At 39.1% G+C, this 20,782-nt stretch overlaps 2 protein-coding genes across 2 annotated transcripts in view; one reads left to right on the plus strand and one right to left on the minus strand.

The window, feature by feature from the left end:
- cacna2d3a (calcium channel, voltage-dependent, alpha 2/delta subunit 3a) overlaps positions 1-20,782 on the minus strand; it is a 130,349-nt gene that overhangs the window by 17,703 nt on the left and 91,864 nt on the right. Inside the window, exon 28 of the mRNA XM_051903655.1 lies at positions 713-774. Within this exon, the coding sequence (XP_051759615.1) occupies positions 713-774 (62 nt within the window). The remainder of the gene's footprint in view (positions 1-712; positions 775-20,782) is intronic.
- Positions 6,418-20,777, plus strand: LOC127517677 (leucine-rich repeat and transmembrane domain-containing protein 1). The gene is made up of 3 exons (XM_051903654.1): positions 6,418-6,766; positions 13,394-13,987; positions 17,043-20,777. The coding sequence occupies exons 1-3, from the start codon at positions 6,760-6,762 to the stop codon at positions 17,519-17,521; spliced, it is 1,080 nt and encodes a 359-aa protein (XP_051759614.1). The 5' UTR covers positions 6,418-6,759; the 3' UTR covers positions 17,522-20,777.

A 20,782-nucleotide genomic window follows, 5' to 3' on the forward strand; every position in this document is an offset into this window, starting at 1 on the left:
GACAAATAAATACAACATAAAGATACAGACAGAAACAGTGCTTTAAGTTTAAGTACTGTTTGTTTTCCCCTGTTGTTGTTGTTGTTTGATTAATATTAACGACACCGACAGGAGCGGGTATATATTAGGGTCCTTTCACTTTAAGACCTACTGCAATGAGCGGATCCAACACTGACACACGTCAAAAACTTGTTCACTCAAGACATAACCGCCAAGATGGACATTTAGGCATAATTATGTGTGCATTTGACCGTTCAAGGGCAATAAGCCTAGAAATATAACACATTTCAGTATGCACGCGCGAGCGCTGACAGGCGGCAAACGCATGCACAGAATCCGCAGCCAGTCGGTCAGTGTGTCAGAGCCGAATTGAGTTTGTGTAGCCTATACTGCGCTTTTATCAACTCTTTTTTAGTGCTATCAGGCATATCATACTTTTTATTTGTCATTCATTCATGTCGCGTAATCGCTTCGCCCGCTCCTTGGCACGGATGCGAGACGACAGGTGAGAAAGATTTTCTTTCACTTCCACACAGACTATGCACAGACCACTGGAGGGATGACATCTCAATGGCAAAAAGTTTCCCAATCACCCTGAATTCACCCTAGTATTTATAACTAATGGTATAAAAACAATAGCAGTCTATGGAATGTTCCCATTTAAATATAAGTGTGTGTGTGTGTGTGTGTGTGTGTGTTTGTGTACTATTACCTGTCTGCTGGCAGTCCAGAACTTCCTCTGGAAGAACTCTAGTTTCATCTGAATACCCACAGCTGATGAAACATTAAAACAAACCATAGCAAGATGTCAGTGAACTTTCATGATTCTAATTCATTCAGAAGCAAAATTCAAATGATAAAACAGATTGTTCCGTTCATTGATTATGATTGGCTGAAACACATTTAAAGTTGTTGTAGAATTCTCTGTAAACACACAATTCATTAAAATTCAGTAAACACACAATTCATTAATAAATTAATGAATGTTTTCTGCTCTGTGTTTATTTTATGAAACCTTGCCAGCTATATGCAGTAACTGCTTTATAAAACCAATAAGCCGTTTAAAAAAAGAGCCGGGCTCAAGTGAACCCCTGGTGTTCAGACTTGTATGGCTTAATATAACATAAATGATGTCTCTTACTGAAATACATAGTAGAAAACCCATGAAAGATTTATGTTATTTAAAAAATCCATCACATATTTGGACAATGGGTGGCGCCATTTTGTTGATGTCGATGACGTCAAATGGTTGCACTCTGTCAGCTACTTACATTACTCTATGGCTATTTTTACCGCAACACAACACGGAATATAATATACGATGCCACATTGTGCAGCTTTTGGTTGTAATTTTCAGTCGATGAGCCACAAGAGAAGAGATGTAAGTCTTTACTACTTTACTATACTTCCTAAAGATCCGCGTCTCTGTTCTCTTCACTTTAGCCCTGATGACTTTGAGGCTTTTAGTAGACCACAGCTGAAAGAGCTTACATTTCCCGATGGATATAAGTATATGCTTTAACCAAATGCCGCACCTGTCGTGGAGACTGACGAAGGTGAGCCTATAACACATCTCGACTGAGACAGACTGCCTCGAAGCTCGTGTGCGCTGTGATGCACGAGATATCTGTGATCGCATAAACAGTAGCATCTTCTCAGCATGTTTAACTGTGTGTAAGGTGTTCAGGTGACATATCAGATGATTTTTTCATGTCAATCATACAACAGTACGAATAGCCACAGAGACATTGCACGTCTTCGATGTTTTCATCCTCACTAATTTTGCGCTCTGGCTCAAATTGAAAAGGCTGATCGGGTTTTAAAAGGAACCCCACGGATATTAAGATCTGTATGCGTTACTAGATTACTGTTGCCCCAAAGTATACAGATGAAAAGCCTCAAAGGCATCAGGGCTAAAGTGGAGAGAACATTACACCTGGTCACTTCATGCATTTTCTCTGATCGGATAGCTTTCTGATTTATAAAAACGATTGCATTTACACTTGGCCACATAAATGTGTCTCCGCAAAATATATCCGATCTTCAATTCCCGCGCTGTATGCAGATTTCATGGAGTTCACGTCACCGAAAGCAACAAATATGAGCTGCATTTTATTGATCATCAGCTAATTTCAAAATCAAGACCGCAATCGAAGAGAGCACGGCAACAGCACTGGTAAGATCATTTAGTCTCATTACTTTTAATGAAGATGATTGTGTTGTGAGCGCCTGCAACTTACTTTCAGTTTGATTTGCGGCAGTTTGCGTGTTGTCTTGCTGAATAGAAAATCAGCTGCTCCTCTGCGGCGATGCGTGCTGCAGTAGCGCTGTCATATCTGGCTATAACATTATTTAACCTATAACACGCTCTCACACGTTTATTTTTTAGTATTTTTGAGAGGAGTAAAATTTACATATGTGGTTTCAACAACCAGATGCATTTAGACCTGTTCAGTTTTGACTGAAATGTGTCCCAGACCACCTCCTGAAGTGGTTTAAGTGATCGGATTTATATCCGTCTCGTTTCAGGGGCCATTTAGACCTGGTGTTTTCACGATCAGACAGCTATCCGATCAGAGAAAACGCATGAAGTGACCAAGTTTAAACAGGCCCAAAGACGCGGATCTTTAGAAAGTTTTATTTATCCACATTCTGCACAACTTCCCATTCTTTTCTCCTCTTATTGCTAAAGTAGTAGAGACTTACATCACTTCTCTTGTGGCTCATCAACTGAAAATTACAACCAAAAGCAGCACAATGTGGCATCGTATATTATATTCTGAGTTGTGTTGCGTTAAAAATAGCAATAGGACAGTGTCAGAAGCTCAGTGAGTGCAACCTTTTGACGTCATCGACATAGAACGTAAACAAAATGGCGCACCCCATTGTCCAAATATGTCATGGATTTTTTAAATAAAGTAAATCTTTCATGGGTTTTCTACATATTTCAGTAAGAGACATAATTTATGTTATATTAAGCCATACAAGTCTGAACACCAGGGGTTCCCTTTAAAAACATGAAATGTTTTCATGATTTTTGCTGCTGCTGCTGAAATATCATGTGATTAGTCATTGACATTTACAAACCAGGTGACCAGCTTAACATTTATATACATTTATGCATTTGACAGATGCTTTTATCTAAAGTGACTTACAGTGCACTGAAGGTATACATTTTATCAGTTGACGCATTCCCTGGGAATCAAACCCATGACCTTGTTGTTGCTAGCACCATGCTCTACTGTTTAGGAATATTACATAAAAACAACTGTGTCTAGAACTGAGTGAGATCAGAAAATGATTTCTAATTGCACACTACCGGGGATCCTGTGCCAGGCGGGCCACTGCCATTGTGATGAATGGGAATGTCAATGGATATCTTTATCCAGACAACAGCTGAGCTTGGTGAACCGCTCAAACAAACAGAGCCATGTTTTGAAAGCAAGTGCCACAGAGTCACAGTGTTTACACTTATCGGGAAATCAAGATACCAATGGATAACTTATGCATATGATACTGGGATATGGGAAAAAAAAAGTTACATCTATCAGCTTTAACAAGAAGAGTGTTTATGTTTAAAGGGGTCATGAATTGGGAAATCAAATTTTCCCTGATCTTTTGACATATACAGTGTATTTAAAAAGTCTACGCACCCCTGTCGAAACAGCTGATTTTGTGATGTAAAAAAATAAACAAAAATAATACATATCAGAACTTTTCCATGTTTAATATGTATTGTGAAAAGCGCTATACAAATAAATGTGAATTGAATTTAATTCATGTAAAAATGACAACCTATGCAATGCCACTGAATACCAAAGTGACACATTTCAGGAATAAAAAAATAAAGTTGTGCATAAGTGTGCACATCTCCAAACTAATACTTGGTTAAATCACCCTTTGATTTTACCACAGCACTCTGTCTGTTTGGACAAGAGTTTATCAGCTTGGCACATCTTGACTTGGGAATATTTATCCACTCTTCCTGGCAAAAATGTTCCAGATCTGGTAAATTGCGAGGGCGTCTCCTGTGCACACAAACACACACACACACACACACACACACACACACACACACACACACACACACACACACACACACGCTCTCTCTCTGTCTCACACACACACACACACACACACACACACACACACACACACACACTCACACGTACAAACACACTCCCACACGCACACACAGACACACACACACACACACACACAAATTTCCACTTGCACAACGAATGCTAATGTCAATGTAACACTAATAGCACAAATGATCTCAGATCTGCTTACACAGTAATATCTAAAAATACATTAGAGCTCATATCAGACATATCAAGTGTAGTTTACTGTATGTTGCCAGAAACGTCTGTTGATTTTCCAAAGATGGGACAGGAAAGCAATGGAAAGGTCAGTTTGGGAAGGGATGAGAGAGTTTTACAAAGGAGGGAAACCAGAATAAAACTCATTAACAATCTGTAAATTACAGCAACTTACAGAACATTAAAGTTGTAAATCAATACGTGACTACAAAAAGCCTTGCTTTTAGCCTTAGAGAACATTTAAAAAGATAAGAAATTATAAAAAATAAAATAAATAAAATTAAAACAGCAATTACAGGACCATTATAGGGGCACTGGTCTTCTTAGGGGTCAGCTGGAGGAACCACTAACAGACCAAGTGACACAGGTGACACAACAATAACAGAACTGACCAAAAGGGGAGAAACTGTCCAGGGGTGCGTTTCCCGTACAACGACGTAACTCGCAGCTTCACTATCATAGTACGATGCATCGTTGAACAAATCAACTAGCTAGTCACTACTGTTTCCCGAAACCGTATTGTCACAAACCTGTCGTTCAACCACGTTGGTTAATGATGTCACGCAGCAGGTAATAACTTCTTTAAGTGAATCCATTTGAGATCGCATTAGTGCTAGATTTTTGCTATAAATTACGGACATGGCATCCGAGGACTAATTCTCATTTTTCTCAGTTATTTTGCTTTATATCCAGATTCAATCAAAGGTTCGTTCTTACGTACCAGAGCACGTACGCACATGCGCACACTTCAAAAACAGTGCTTTAAATCTCTTGACAAACTAAAATATGTAAATTACATTTGTATATATTTTAAATAAAAGATATACATTGTACTTAATGTCAGCTTACTTATTTTGCTCAAGATAATGATTTATTAAGTCCACCTGTCCACATGAGTTCAGTCTTTTCTGACATAAATAAAACACAGATTATTGGAATATGCTTTACAAGAAAATACTATTTCAGTCTTTCTACTTCAAAATTTGATGTTTTCTCCACCATTTACAAGATTTTCAATAATTTATGACACAACGCGGAATTTTCCAACAATCAGTTTTTTTTCACTGTTATATGGTAGGGGGCGCTATTACACATCTTCTAAACTACAGCATCTCTACAGCATCTACAGATCAAAAAATTAATAAAGAAGAAGATCTGTATAAACCAGAAGGAGAACCAGAAAATGTCGAACCCCTGAAGAGGAAACGACTGTGAAGCTTTGGGGGTGTGGATGGACTAGATCTACTCCATCTGTGTTTTGATCGTCGTTCATCCTTCTCTTTTTTTTTGCTTGTTTAAAAGCAGAAGCTCTGTTCTTTCTTTTGATATATTGCATGTTCAGATATTCATTCAACAACTTGTTCTGGGGGCCATGAAAGTTTTGCAAAAATGATCAAAAATGCTGATGCTGGCTGGGAACTTAGAAAACGCTGGTGGGGAAAGAGTTAAATTAATGTGTTACTTTTTGATATTTCTTATTTATTTATGAAATTTACTAGCAATTTCTGAGTGAAATTAGTTTCAAAGTAAATCCTACACCATCATTTGTAGTTCACCCGGCTGCTATGATGTTCTGTGCTGGTCCAAACTGATTAATGCTGGCCAGTGATGGTTTGATGTTAGTTTATTGGTGGACCAGCACGGTCTTTTTGTGACTTATTTTCAGGTTAACTTGAATTTGAATGTTTTGGACAAGTGGTAAATGAGCACAAAACACAAGCATGATGTGACCAGCATGATGAAACTATGCATTTGAGCTCTTTAGGCCCAGAGTGCAGAATTTGTGCCTGTTCTTCAGTTTAAACAGTGAGCGAAAAGGAAACACTGAAGGTTGTGATAGCTTCTTAAAGATAATGCACATAGCATAGCATTTGGAAATGCAAAGGAGGTCAGTGCTTTCTGAGGGCAGTGTGCATGTGAGCAACACCGCGTGAGCTGGTGAAGGAGCTTCAGGCATGTGCGTGTGTGTGTGTGTGTGTGTGTGTGTGTGTATGGGGAAACGAGAGAAATGCTAGGGCACGCTCTGCCAGTTCTCTGCCTGCGGACACTCAGTGATGTCAGAGCAGTTCAACAGAACACTGTGTGTGTGTGTGTGTGTGTGTGTGTGTGTGTGTCTGTGAGATAGACAGAGATAGAGATAGAGAGAGAGAGAGAGAGAGAGAGTCAAAGAGTGGCCCTTGACAATGAGAGTGTGTTTTTATTTGAGTGTGGTTGTGTATGAGGCAGTGGATGTGAAGATGATACCAAGCAAAACATGAAGGTTTTGGCATACATGCACATATACAGAGAACGAAAGAGAGATAGAAAGAGGCACAGAAGAAGAAAATGACTGTCATCCAGTAACGCAAGTTATTATTTCTGGGATTCTGAGCTTTAATCTCATCAGACATGCTGGACTAACCCTGGACACGCTGACAGGAGGAACGCTCTAGAAACCATGACAGGTGAGTTCACGCAACAGCCATAAAGTCAAAAATTAAACGGCTGGTAATCTTTGTGTTACGGGTCTAATTAGCAATTATTCAGCCATTTTTCAGTTCAATGATGATTCAGTTCAGTTCAATAACAGTGTCGATGTTACAAATGTTATGAAGCGAAGTCAATTCAGCTCAACAGAAGACAGTAATGTAATTATCCAGCTCAATTCAGTTCAAGTTTTGCATAGTGTCAGTGCAGTTGAATCAATAATACAGTATTACCGAATATTAAATACAATTCATTTGCTTTTGTTCATTTGAGCCCATCAATTTTGGTAAACATTTTCATGTGCTTTAAGAGGCTCCTAATCTGCTTTCAAATCTATACAAAAATAAACATTCAACATGGTTGAAAATATGGAGGGAGGACATCCCTGTTCTCATTAGTCTGGCGTTTGTGTTTTTAATTTAGCAACCCTTCGGGTCAGAGAACAAATCCACTGCTCAAGCGTTCTATCCGTGTAAGAAGGGCAGCAAAAAACAACATTTAAGTGCAAATACAAAGCAAACTGTCAGCTGCTTTCTTGCTATGGTGCTTGAAAAACATGGACTCAAATGTCTTACATACATCCTTGCTATTTTCTTCTGCAAAATTATGCACAATGTACAAAATCAACCACTGCTGCCAAAGTTTTGTTGGCAACAAAATCATTACAGAAACATTTAATCGTATATCCAGGATTAATAGGATTTTCCCAAGAAGGGTATGCTTGTTGCTCCTGGAATAACATACATTCTCATCAAACAGTCAGATTATATGACTAGGGTTGGGGCTTTACAAATATCTATCTAGCAAACTCCACACTTATGGATGTCACCATGTCCAAGTACTTATCTTCAGGTTGGCATATAGTAAGTGCCCAGCAAATTCCTTTATAAATGCATCAGCTAAAATACATATATTTATTTTATAACCCAATAACAATAGTCATTTTCCTTCACTGACTTCAGTCCAGCTCTCCATCAGTGTTTACACATACAAATGTCAAACAAAGTGACACATATTCCCTAGAAATATAAAATGTGAAGATTTTAATTTGTGACATTCTTATTTTAAGCTTATCTAGCATATATAGTATTAAATATGGGTTTAGTTTCTTTACAGAGACTGCAGTGACCTGTAGCTGTCAAATTTGTTGACACTCTATTTTGAAATCTCTGTAATTGATGTCTTTGAGGTGTTTTATATTGTATACAAATACAGATACTGGCTTCACACACTCAGAAGTATTACAACTCATACTTGAGACAACATTAAAAACATCAACGCATACATAATTTCAGTCACACACAACACTAAGCACCGCATCAGAGATGGGAACAAATCAGGCACGTGCAAAGATAGACCAAGTGGTGCTCAAGCACCTGCCCTTTTAGCGTCTGAATAGCCTTATTTTACTTTATATTTTAGTTTTTTATTTAAATTTGTCCCATTTAAGCATGTGCCTGTCATATTTAAGTTCTAATTCTAAGACCACACAAGCCCCTCCCCCTCTCCTAACATCCCTTGTCACTAGTTAACACTCACAAATCCCACAAAAGTTAGGGATTGCCCCTGTATGAGTTCTTGTTTTTATATGTAAACCAATATGTAGTTAAACAATATTACACAGGCAAGAATGATGTTTTCACAATTATTAGCACAATAAATGTGATATTAATTTTATACAACAGTTCAATAACCAATAAGTTAATATTAGCTGACAGATTCAAGACACAATACTGTACTGTTTTTGCTGTATTTCCCCCAACAAAAATAGTACCAAACAAAGCAGAACCTAGCAATAGAGAGTAGTGCTTTGTTCTTGAATGATTCAGCATTTTTGAACAAATCGGGTGAGTAAATGATTCAATGATACATGTGCTCTCTCTACACTGAGGAAGAAGAACCAATATTATTTAAAAACAAAAAACAAAAACAAACATTAATCTCATAATATTGTTTATGCAATTGTAATTGCAGTGTAAATGCATTAATTCCACCGTTGGGCTGCATTACAAAAATCTAAGAAAATACATCTAAATACCATTTCAGATGCAGCTTTCATACCAGCTCTGCAGTGTAACCATGCGTTCACACCGCCGCCGGCAAGAGCGTCAAAGTGACAGGAAGTCATTCATTTTCAATGTGAGCATGCGGTAAGCTCCGGTGAGCAGCGGCGCGTCTTGGACGGTGTGGGTGTTGAAGAGAGTTGAAGTCAGGTCAACTTTATTGTAATGAGCTATGACGTGGTTCGGCGGCAACCAATCAGAATGTAGAGGTCCTTCACTTGAGAGGATTCCAGAGAACGCAGTCGTGTAAACTTTGGTTCCGACCAAACATTAGTTCAAAAGCAAAACGGAGAAGAGGTGGATAATTGTTGTGGCGGGTTTCCAAATAATATACGGCGTGTCCCTGTTTGCGTACAGGTGCATAAATAAGAAAAATGATGCGTGGACCAAGGTGTCTGACATTGTTTGCATGCCATGTCTGAAATTGCATAGCTGTATGCCTATACATTTACTATATAAATATATATTATTAGGCTACTATATAAATATGTATGCACTATATATTTAAGCCTAATGACATTTATCATTATTTTCTCCCGCTAAGCAATTTGTTCTCTGCGTTCTCTGGAATCCTCCTTCTACATTCTGATTGGTTGACCGTTAGTTTGACGCTCCCGCCGGTGGTGTTCTGAATGCACAGTACAGCATTGGCGGCAGGGCGGCCAGAGCAAATTTTGACGCACTCGCCAGCGGCGTTGTGAGCGCATGGTAAAGATGATATTTGAGAAAATCTGTTTAGGAGGTTTAGACTAGACGGTTGCAAACTTTCTGTTTAAACATTTATGAAATTAGTTGTTGCACACATCCCTACTTTAGACCATGCCAAAGAGCTCCACTCTTTAGTGGAACATAGTTTGCCTTGAGGCCCTAGGAATCAAAGGCCTCCACAACTCAACAAGACTTTGTTTAAAAACATCCAGTCATTTTGAGCAGTCTCCATTACAAACAAATAGCTGGTTGGACCAATGCCATTTGTGTGTGGGATCTAGGCAAAAGGAGAGTCCAACCGGGAAGTGTGCTGGTTGAAATGGAACTAGCCTTATGACCAGCTGCTACTGCCCCAACATAGACTTTGAGCCTGGATATAGATAGATCTGTTTCTGAACACTCTTGATGAAACAGTAGGTCTGTGCATGCACCATTGTGGTGATTACAGAGGGACTCTCAATTGATTTGGTGGCTATGATTTGAAATATACGGCAGTAATGTGTTACAAGTATCTAATTTTGAAGAATATTACTGAATATAAAAATGCAGTAACCAGCAATATTAACTTCTCCATTGTTGTTCAGTCATTGCACAAGGAGGATGGTTGGTCAGTGTAGTATTTGTCCCGCCCTCCTCCACTGTGATTGGATGGCTGGGTAAAAAGTGACAGTGATGACATTGCATTTTGCAAGTTGAAGAGTTTAAAAAAAAAAAAAAGACAATCGAACTCGTGAAATATTATTATGGTAAATAGTGCATCAAAATGCAGTGTCATCAGTTTGCCTAAAAGAACACAGAACATTTGAATGCTTTACGCACCATTTACATGTGGTAGGGCGCAGGTGTTAATTTCTTTCATGCCAACTAACATTGTGAAAATACAAACATTTTTATGAATCCGAAAATTTATGTCAGACAGGCTTTATGAACGATTTACAAAAAAATTAATTCTGCTCATGTTTCATGAACGTGGACCATTGAGCTTCCACTTCTCCAGCTGTGGGTGCCAAATCATCCCACAAGCCTGCAAGAGCAGGTCCCACCTGACAAGAGATGCCTTCATTAGGGTTACCAAGTTCGGAAACCACAGCATTTTGGGCCACATCTGCGCAATCAACAACATTGATTCTTTGTTGCCCTCTGACGGTTGGGAATAGCAATATGGCCACTCGAACACTTCCGATGGCTTCACCGCCTACTGGGAGTCCTGCTGGGAATTCTATGAGCAATACAGTTATATATACAGAGAGATCAGCAAAAGGAACGCATACTTGTGCCCCTGCAGTCACCTGTGACTTACACTTCCAAGTTGAATTAGGATGAAGATGTAGCCTCCATTCCCGCGCACACAGCGCACCCCTCAATGATTCATGTCAGTATGTGAAATCCCCGCATGACTGAAAGAAAAGCCTTGAGATCCAAGGACACAGGCAAAAGTTCCAAGCAATTTATGTGCCATGAGGCTTATGCCCTACTCCAGGTTCCCAAATGGCTGTGTTTCCACTGTTGGGCCAAAAGCAAGTGTGCTAGTGCATGTCAGGGCCAGTTGCATTTTCACTGTCACTTCCGGGGCTTGATCGGGCCTCGTCGGGGCTTCCTCGGGGCCAACAGCCAGGGGTTTTTGTCCTGCCGAACACCTTGGTCCAAAGCGGACCAACTGGGGCTTGAGGAGTGGTCATGAACAGAGGCGGAGTTAGAGTCAGGAGACAGTCAACACCGCTGCTCATTTCCTATGTTATTATATCAGGCTACCAGCTAACTTCAACATTTAAGACACTTTAAACAAGCTCAAAACTCATTGTCAGACTACAGGGAATGTTTAAAATAACTTCCTTGTGATCCGATGGAGATTCTGATCACTGTATGAGGCAGAAATATACTTATATGTGATGCTAAATTATGCTAACCATTGTGATAAATACACTTACGTTTATGGAAAATACCAGAGACTGCTTGAAGAACATAGACAAATCATATATGATTATAATCGGGTATTTATTTGGTTTCGTGTTTTATCTTTCGTGTGTCTCTTCCCTGTGCCCTTGTTGACACCGGACTACATCCGCATATATGTCATAAAAAACATGCCCTCCTGTTAACTTGAATAACTCACAACTCCTGTTTTCTGCTCGTGAGCTCCCTCTGTTGCTCTGGCTGAAGGGATAACAGAAAAGTGAGGCTGGAGAGATCGCTCAAACCTCCTCAGATCTCATAATTTCATGGAAAATTAATAGAAATACTCTTATTAATATTTTGCTAAATGTGTAACCCATTGGACTTATAAAAGCCTTAATGGAGTTGATTTGTGCATTCTTGTGATCGTAAATAAATGGAAGCAGGTGCAAACTGTTCTCTTTTTATGTGAAATGGTAAATACCAGCTTGATTCAGCATGATTGATGTGTGCTACTGACACAAATTAATTAATTACTGTCACAGTAACATTTTTTTTTCTTGAGTCTTGAGTCTTTAATTAAAGACCAAACATTCACTTCAGTCATGCTCATTTTGTGATCTAGCTAGTTCTCAGTCAGCTGGTGTAATGGTGGGGCTGTGTGATGTTGTTCTATGGAGGCGTGTCAAGGGCGGGTTTTAGGGCAGCGCTACTGGCCCGACAGTGGAAATGCAATTTGATTTTGGCCTCTGTGCTTGAGGTCTGAGGCTTTTGGCCCCGGCCGGCACGTTGTTAGCCCTGGCACACTTTGGCCCGACAGTGGAAAAGCGGGTAATGACAGTCGCCGAGGGCCCCAAGCCTGTCAAAGAAGCATCTGTCATGTCAACTTTGCGCAGGAACACTTGAAGCAAGGCAACCTCCTCTTGGTAAAAACAGTTCCTGCCCTCAAACTCTGACCACAGCTAGACTGTGCCACATAAACGAGGGACCCTTGAATTCATGTGGGTCTTATGCAACAAGTAAAGGGGATAGCCGTAATCATCAACCCCTAGAGGCACTGAAAAAAGACAAAGCGACAACCTAAGGGTTGACTAAATAAACAGTGGCAAAAACTCCCAGACTATGCTCGCCTGAGAAGCGAAGCTGCCCAAATTAAGCATGGTTTTTGATCTGTGAGTTTTTGACCAAGGAGCTAAGGACAGATGAATGTGACGAGGAGGTGTTATAAGAAGCAATCTGAACATTGCATGCATCATTCAAGTCCACTGACACAAACCAGTCTCTCAATGTGTTATTTGAGTTGCGTTATTATTTCATTATTTGGTTATATTTTGCATTATGTCTGATGTGCAGCACTTTGGTCAGCACTCGTGTTGTTTTAAATGTGCTTTATAAATAAACCTTGATCTTAACCTTGACTTGCAATCACATATTATCCATGTCCATTGCAATGAAATAAATGCTTTTTTTTTAGTATATTGTATATAAAGCTGGATATATTTATATATGAAAATGTATATATAAAGCTGTGCAATAACATTGTTTACATTTTGCAATGATATAAACAATCACGAATCACGATACTGCTTTACGTGAGGGTGCTGTATGTATGCGGGTAAAGCTGGACGTACTATATATCCAACTTTAAATATATCAATGGGCGATAAAATAGATGACCAAATCCAGATTACTAGTGCCCTAAACCGAACTACATATTACAATGTAGGTTACTAGCTATATAAAGAACAACAGGTGGCAGACAGCATTGGGTCACTTTATGCATTTTTATTTGAAATGTTAGTGATTATTTTTGACTGGTTTATCTATGATGATTGTGTGATTGTAATTAATATACTGTTTGTGTGAGAACCACAAAAGTCTGAGAATCAAGGCCAAATGAATGCAATGATAACTTAGTCCATTTCTCTATCTCTTCACTAGGTGTTGTCTTTGCATTATCCAGCCTGTTATTACTCCAGACAGTCTCCTCTTGCCCCAAAGAGTGCTTGTGTGACACTCACACCAAAGTGGTGGACTGCCGGGGACGAGGACTGTATGATGTTCCACGTCAACTCCATCAAGACACCCTGGAGCTGTATCTCCAAAATAACCGTCTCCGAGGCCTGGGCTCCATGTCCTTTCGAGAGACACCACAACTTCAAATTCTGGACCTGGCCAACAATTCAATCACAATGCTTTCCCCCAGTGCCCTTCTGGGACTTAGAAGCTTAAAGGTCCTCAGCCTGGCCAATAACTCTATCCGGGAAGTGGACCGGCGCCTTCTGGTGTCAATAAGAAATCTTACTACATTGGACCTGTCCTTTAACACCATAGGTGGTCTACCTGGAGCTCTTGCTGACAGTTTCCACTATCTTACCCATCTGTCTCTCCATCACAATCGGCTAACTAAGCTGGACCGTATACACCTGGAGGCTCTCGGAAATCTGAAAGTTCTGCAACTGAAGGGCAATCCTTGGAGATGTGACTGTCACCTCATAGGACTCAAACTATGGTTGGAGACGTTTGTCTTCAAAGGTAACAAAACCCTCAAATCCACAATAGAGTTTTAATTTTAAAGAAACAAAACAAACACAATAAAACATAGCTAAATGTTCCTTCATTGAAGTTAATTCAGGTAAGAATCTTTCTAGATAATGACACGTAGTGCAAAATTTTTTACCCAATATTATTCCACCCTAAATTTCCCATCATTTATTATTGGCAAAAGCACAAAGTCAGAATAATTTCTCATTTTCTATCACAGAAAATAAAGCCAACGTCATGCTCTTTGTGAAGTTTAGCTTGAGTGCCCTGTCTTGCACTCAGCCAGTGCAATTCTTTTCTAGGTAGGTGTGGATGAGTTAATCACTTTGCGAACCTCACAATTGGATTGGCAGATCATCTGACATACAGACTTAATGCAGCTGGCTCTGGATTTGGGCTGCACCTGTTAGCGTTCCATGGATTTTCCCTCTAGTCAGCAGACCATGGAACAAGTTTTTGCATTATTCTTGCATCATGTCTGTTTAGAACTGCTATTGCTAGTTTGTTTAAGAAGTCAGAGAATGGGGTGACCTGCAGTTTATTTATTTATTTATTTATTTTGCGAAACTTGGTTTGTGTTCATTTAAGTTAGGCAGTAAGAAGAGGCCTATGTGTTTTTATTTGCATTAAGTGAGTTATGAGTTTTGTACTTTGGTCGGTTGTGCCCTTATTTATTGCGTCTGTATAAGGGTCAGAAATTAACTTAAAATTGCCAATATTTGCCCCTGGAACTGATTTCCAGGGATTTTTTATATATTTTTTTTTTACCTTTGTAATGGAAATTTTTATATTTGCTTTATTTACTCTTTCCCCACCATTTACTCATTCCCCACTAGCTTTCTGTGTTTTCACAGTTATATGGTAGGGGGAATCAAAACACAGGCGAAATAGGAGCAGAAACAAGCGATACAAGTATTTCTTACGCACACAGTAATTTTTCTGTGCAGCCCAGAAAACAGCATGCGGGTCTTTAAGCAGAGACCCTGATCTGTGAACTACAGACACATCATGGTTTAAAGTCATATTAAAATGCACACAAAGGAATCGATAAGAGGAATCAAATTTTAATTTTATAACAAGTATCTGATTCCTGACCTTCAGTTTCCAATTTTAGAAGTGGAATCAATTTTCGATTCCCAACCCTAACTGGCATTGATTCTACAAATAAACATTTTTACTACAACCTGAATTCCGGAAAAGTTAGGATGCTTTTTTTTTTATTTGAATAAAACGAAAACGACAAGACTTTCAAATCACATGAGCCAATATTTTATTCACAATAGAAATTTTACACTTTTATGCACTAAATGAGCTCATTTCAAATTTGATGCCTGCTACAGGTCTCAAAAAAATTGGCACGGGGGCAACAAATGGCTGAAAAAGCAAGAAATTTTGAAAAGATTCAGCTGGGAGAACATCTAGCAACTAATTAAGTTAATTGATATCAGGTCTGTAACATGATTAGCTATAAAAGGGATGTCTTAGAGAGGCAGAGTCTCTCAGAAGAAAAGATGGGCAGAGCTGTGAAAAAGTGCGTAAAAAGATTGTGGAAAACAATGTTCCTCAACATCAAATTGCAAAGGCTTTGCAAATCTCATCATCTACAGTGCATAACATCATCAAAAGATTCAGAGAAACTGGAGAAATCTCTGTGCGTAAGGGACAAGGCCGAAGACCTTTATTGGATGCCCGTGGTCTTCGGGCCCTCAGACGACACTGCATCACTCATCGGCATGATTGTGTCAATGACATTACTAAATGGGCCCAGGAATACTTCCAGAAACCACTGTCGGTAAACACAATCCGCCGTGCCATCTGCAGATGCCAACTAAAGCTCTATCATGCAGAAAGGAAGCCATATGTGAACATGGTCCAGAAGCGCCGTCGTGTCCTGTGGGCCAAGGCTCATTTAAATTGGACTGTTTCAAAGTGGAAAAGTGTTCTATGGTCAGACGAGTCCAAATTTGACATTCTTGTTGGAAATCACGGACACTGTGTCCTCCGGGCTAAAGAGGAGGGAGACCTTCCAGCGTGTTATCAGCGTTCAGTTCAAAAGCCAGCATCTCTGATGGTATGGGGGTGCATAAGTGCATACGGTATGGGCAGCTTGCATGTTTTAGAAGACACTATGAATGCTGAAAGGTATATAAAGGTTTCAGAGCAACACATGCTCCCCTCCAGACAACGTCTATTTCAGGGAAGGCCTTGTGTATTTCAGCAGGACAATGCAAAACCACATACTGCAGCTATTACAACAGCTTGGCTTCGTCGTAGAAGTGCTGAATTGGCCTGCCTGCAGTCCAGATCTTTCACCTATAGAGAACTTTTGGCGCATCATTAAACAAAAATACATCAAAAGATGACCACAAACTCTTCAGCAGCTGGAAACCTATTTCAGGCAAGAATGGGACCAAATTCCAACACCAAAACTCCAGAAACTCATAACCTCGATGCTCAGATGTCTTCAAACTGTTTTGAAAAGAAGAGGAGATGCTACACCATTGTAAACATGTCCCCGTCCCAACTATTTTGAGACCTGTAGCAGGCATCAAATTTGAAATTAGCTCATTTTGTGCATAAAATTGTAAAATTTCTCAGTTTAAACAATTGTTATGTTATCTATGTTCTATTGTGAATAAAATATTGGCTCATGTGATTTGAAAGCCTTTTAGTTTTCATTTTATTCAAATAAAAAAAAAAAAAACGTCCCAACTTTTCCGGAATTCGGGTTGTATAAAACAAGCATCACACATAATAAAATCATATCTGTATTTATTGGCTCATGACTGGGATGATGGAATTTAATTCGGTTACACTTTATTTTAAGGTGACATAGTTACATTGCACTTACTCAAATAAGTACTGAGTAATATTAATTAACGACATGTACTTACTATAGATTTATGGTTAGGGTTTGGTTGAGGGTTAGTTACTTGTGATTATGCATAATTTACTGTTATTACTATAGTAAGTACATGCAGTAATGTGTAACTACGTCACCTTAAAATAAAGTGACCTCCATCATCATTTTCTCTTTCTTTCTTAGGTGGAGTGGTCGACAGCATCACATGCGTCCAGCCTCATCTCATGCTGGAGCGAGACCTCCGGCACATTCCCTACGAGCTTTTCCACGCCTGCATGATCACCAGCTACAGCTACATGTTTGCCAACATCCACTACCTGGATGGCAAGCACCGCATGCTCAGCGGACAGCTCCATCCGAGCCCCAGAGCGCCGTCCGGGAGCGATTTCAGCCCCCCGGGAGAGGCGATACTCCCCGAGTGTGAGGCCAAGCAGAGACCCCGGCCTGCGAACTACAGACACGCCATAGCCACAGTGGTCATAACAGGAGTGATTTGTGGAATTGTGTGTTTGATGATGTTGGCAGCAGCTGTTTACGGATGTGCATATGCTGCAATTAACGCCAAGTATCAAAGAGAGCTGAAGCAGAAAGCAAAAGAGGCGGGTGCAGGAGAAGAGCGGAAAAACATTGAAAGAGAGGAGAAGAAGGAACCGCTGGAGTGATGCGAAGACAAATACACATCAAGGATACACTACACAGTATCCACATACAGTTGTGTACCTAAGTTCTTTTAAGGCAAGTCAGTGCACTTGGCAGCCATATTGCCGATGTCCCCGGGCAGCTATTTTCTAGTCATGCAAATACAGCTCCTACCTAAAGGGGAAAGATGGTTTATCAAGATAGCGTATGCTTCTTCTTTAGCCTCAATCAGGCTGGGAAAGCGATATTTTTCAGGCTGCTAAAGCAAATGCACATGCACGTCCTAGAGTAAAAACAACAGGCGATACTTATGGTAAAAAGGCATTGGCTCTTTGTCAGTCCAAGCAAACATTACAAGACTACATGTCCTGTTGTTTTAAAGGACAAGTTTGCAGATTTTCAACTTTTAGCTTTGTATTGTTACAGTGTCAGTAGTGTATGTGTTACCTGCAACCAGATATTCCCATTTATTTATCTTTTGACAGCTCCAAGGCAGATCATACTTCCGCCCAGTGCATTATGAGTTCTGAAGTTTCCCTAAGTTTTTGGTGAAAAAAAACACTGCAGCCCTTTTTCTCATTTTTTTTAAGTCGTGTAGAACCAGTTTAAAAAACTCCTTTCAACTGCATAGATAACCATGTTTCATTAAAAGCCCATCTTGCCAACAGTGAATTACCCTTTTAATTGTGCAACAAAATGCCACAATATTGTAAATTCAACCACAAATATTTCAAATATATTCAAATATTTGTAAAATCAACCACAAACGGGAAAGAGAATGGGGTCGGCAACCTTTTTGTCATGAAGTACCGTTTTCTTTAACAATTTGTTTATTGAGATGTGTGAAGTACCATTTTTAAGTTTCCTAGTTAATCACTGTGATTAATCCACCACACATAATCATATTTTAAAAGTTCGTAGCAGCTTATTTGAAAGATTAACACACTTTACTATGATAAAACACTACTTGATCAATCACAAACTTGCTTATTTGATTAGTCACAGAAATAGTGCAGAACTTTAAGTATTTCTGAAGCAATTTTCCATAATATTTGATTTAAATTAGTCAAAAGCCTACAAGTTAGTTTTTTTAAGGTTTAAATTAGACTTTGAATAACAGATTTCCAACGTGACCCTACTGAACCCCACTATGTGTGAACGGAGTTTGCACATCACCGTCATTGTGTTTAATAGGACTCTATATACTTAGTCTTGCACAGTTTAATAGTATTTCTCCAAACTTAGTAAACAAGCTGTGTTACTATGACGAATGATTACCTCAAAATGTAGAACGGTATGCAGGTGTGAGGTGCTTTACAATACATTCACCTCTCACACTTTTGCTCACGTGCCAGCGATTATATTGTCACGCGTACCATAGGTTGCCGACCCGTGGTGTAACTGAAACACCTAGTTTGTGATCAGTTCTTAAAACTGCCCACCAGCACACCTTTGATTGAGTTCAGGGTGACAAGCTTCCATGTTTCAGGTGTACCCTTGGATTAACAGTACAGCAGGACATCTGTTATTACAGCTGGCATATTGAGCGGTGTAATTATGCCCATTCAGTTTTCTATATGTGGTCTGTTTCTTTCCCCTTTTATGGTCTCTGATATCTATTGTAACTTTCAAAATGAAGAGATGTTCTGTCAGTATCAGTACCACTGCTGTTTACACTGTTGCAACTCTATGGATGAAGCAATATGTTAGTTCCTACAGAGCTTTAGTTAGGCCAAAGATTTATATGAACATATCAGTTTAATGTGTTTTAATCCTGTTTCACCTGTTATTTAAACAGTGCGGTTTAAATTAGATGTACAGTCATCTGTACATGCAGTTTTTATGTTAAATATAGGAGTCGACCTTGGGTTTTTTTAATGGCTGAGCTAATACAATTTTTGCAATTCTTCTTGTGACGCTAGTGGCAGAGAAATTACATACAGCTGGTAAAAAGAAACATTTACATACTCGCAAACTATACCAGTTTGAAGTGTTTCATTTACAGTCTTTTGCATAATTTATGAACTTATGAGTTATAAGTTAATAATTGCCTTATAAGTTAATAATTTGTTCATGTAGGCAGATCCTAATATCAATGTCTTAATATGTTATATAAATATTGTATAAGCAACACTGTAAATATTCAGGTACAAACCCAAAGAGATTCTGAGCTCTTGGGAAATGCTGGAATATACAAGATTATATAAGCTTGCATATGAAGGGTTGATATATATTATATAACATCAGAGCACACAGCCAAGCAATAATTGGTTAGTTGACATGATATATGTTTGGAAAGCTGATATGTCCTGTTTAAATAGAGAGTACATTGAATATTCATACTTTAAAAATCATCAGTCACACCATAGGACCATTTGAAATGAACTAGTGAAGGGAAAGTAGCACATTCGTACACCACACCCACAAACCAGCAGAATTTGAATTAATTTTAATTTAATGTCAAGCAATTGAAATCACCTTGAAGTTTTGATCATAGGTAGAAATCCTGTGAAGTGGCCTTTAAACACATCAAGGACACACACGCATACAAATGCCCCAGTTACACAAGAGCGTTCTGTCATCAGCATGTCAGGCTGCATTACTGTGTGCTGCAATGTGCATGTGAAACTGAGCTCACATCTGAAGCACTGAATGAACATTATTTGCCTGTTTGTTTTAATCATTATTCTGTTCAAATCAAATCAACCAAAACTCATTGAGCCAGAAAGTTCATTTTGTCAAATATCTGTGGTAAATATGTATGTTTGTGCTCATATGGAAAATGTTACAATATTTCTATGTTAAATATATATTTATTAGAGCTGAAGCATTAAAATAAAGTATAAGATTCATAGAATTTAAAATATATAAAATAAACTGCATGAAATACTATACAGAACTCGATTTTAGTCGTGTGTGTGTGTCCGATCCAGCAAAACACTGACTCATGCGCAGTAGAGGGTGAAAATCTGTCTGTTCTACTTCATTTCTCTGTCAGTTATAACATGAATCACTTGTGCATGAGCGTGTGTGTGTGTGTGTGTGTTTAGAGTGCTCCTCCAGGCTTATGTTCAAACAGAGATCTTTCTCTCTGCATTATTCTATTTCCCCTAATCCATTCCTACTGTTTGTCTAGTGTCTCTCTTTCTGCTCACATGTCTTTAACCCTACATCTCACAATCCCTCTCATACGTAAACACTTCCAGCGCATAGAAGCACTAACAACAGACAGTTTTTTAAAATAAGCAGTAATATTCATGCAAGGTTAGAGGGTGAGTGTTGTA

The sequence above is a fragment of the Ctenopharyngodon idella genome, chromosome 8 (assembly GCF_019924925.1).
Source record: "Ctenopharyngodon idella isolate HZGC_01 chromosome 8, HZGC01, whole genome shotgun sequence".
In the NCBI taxonomy this organism is placed as follows: domain Eukaryota; kingdom Metazoa; phylum Chordata; class Actinopteri; order Cypriniformes; family Xenocyprididae; genus Ctenopharyngodon; species Ctenopharyngodon idella.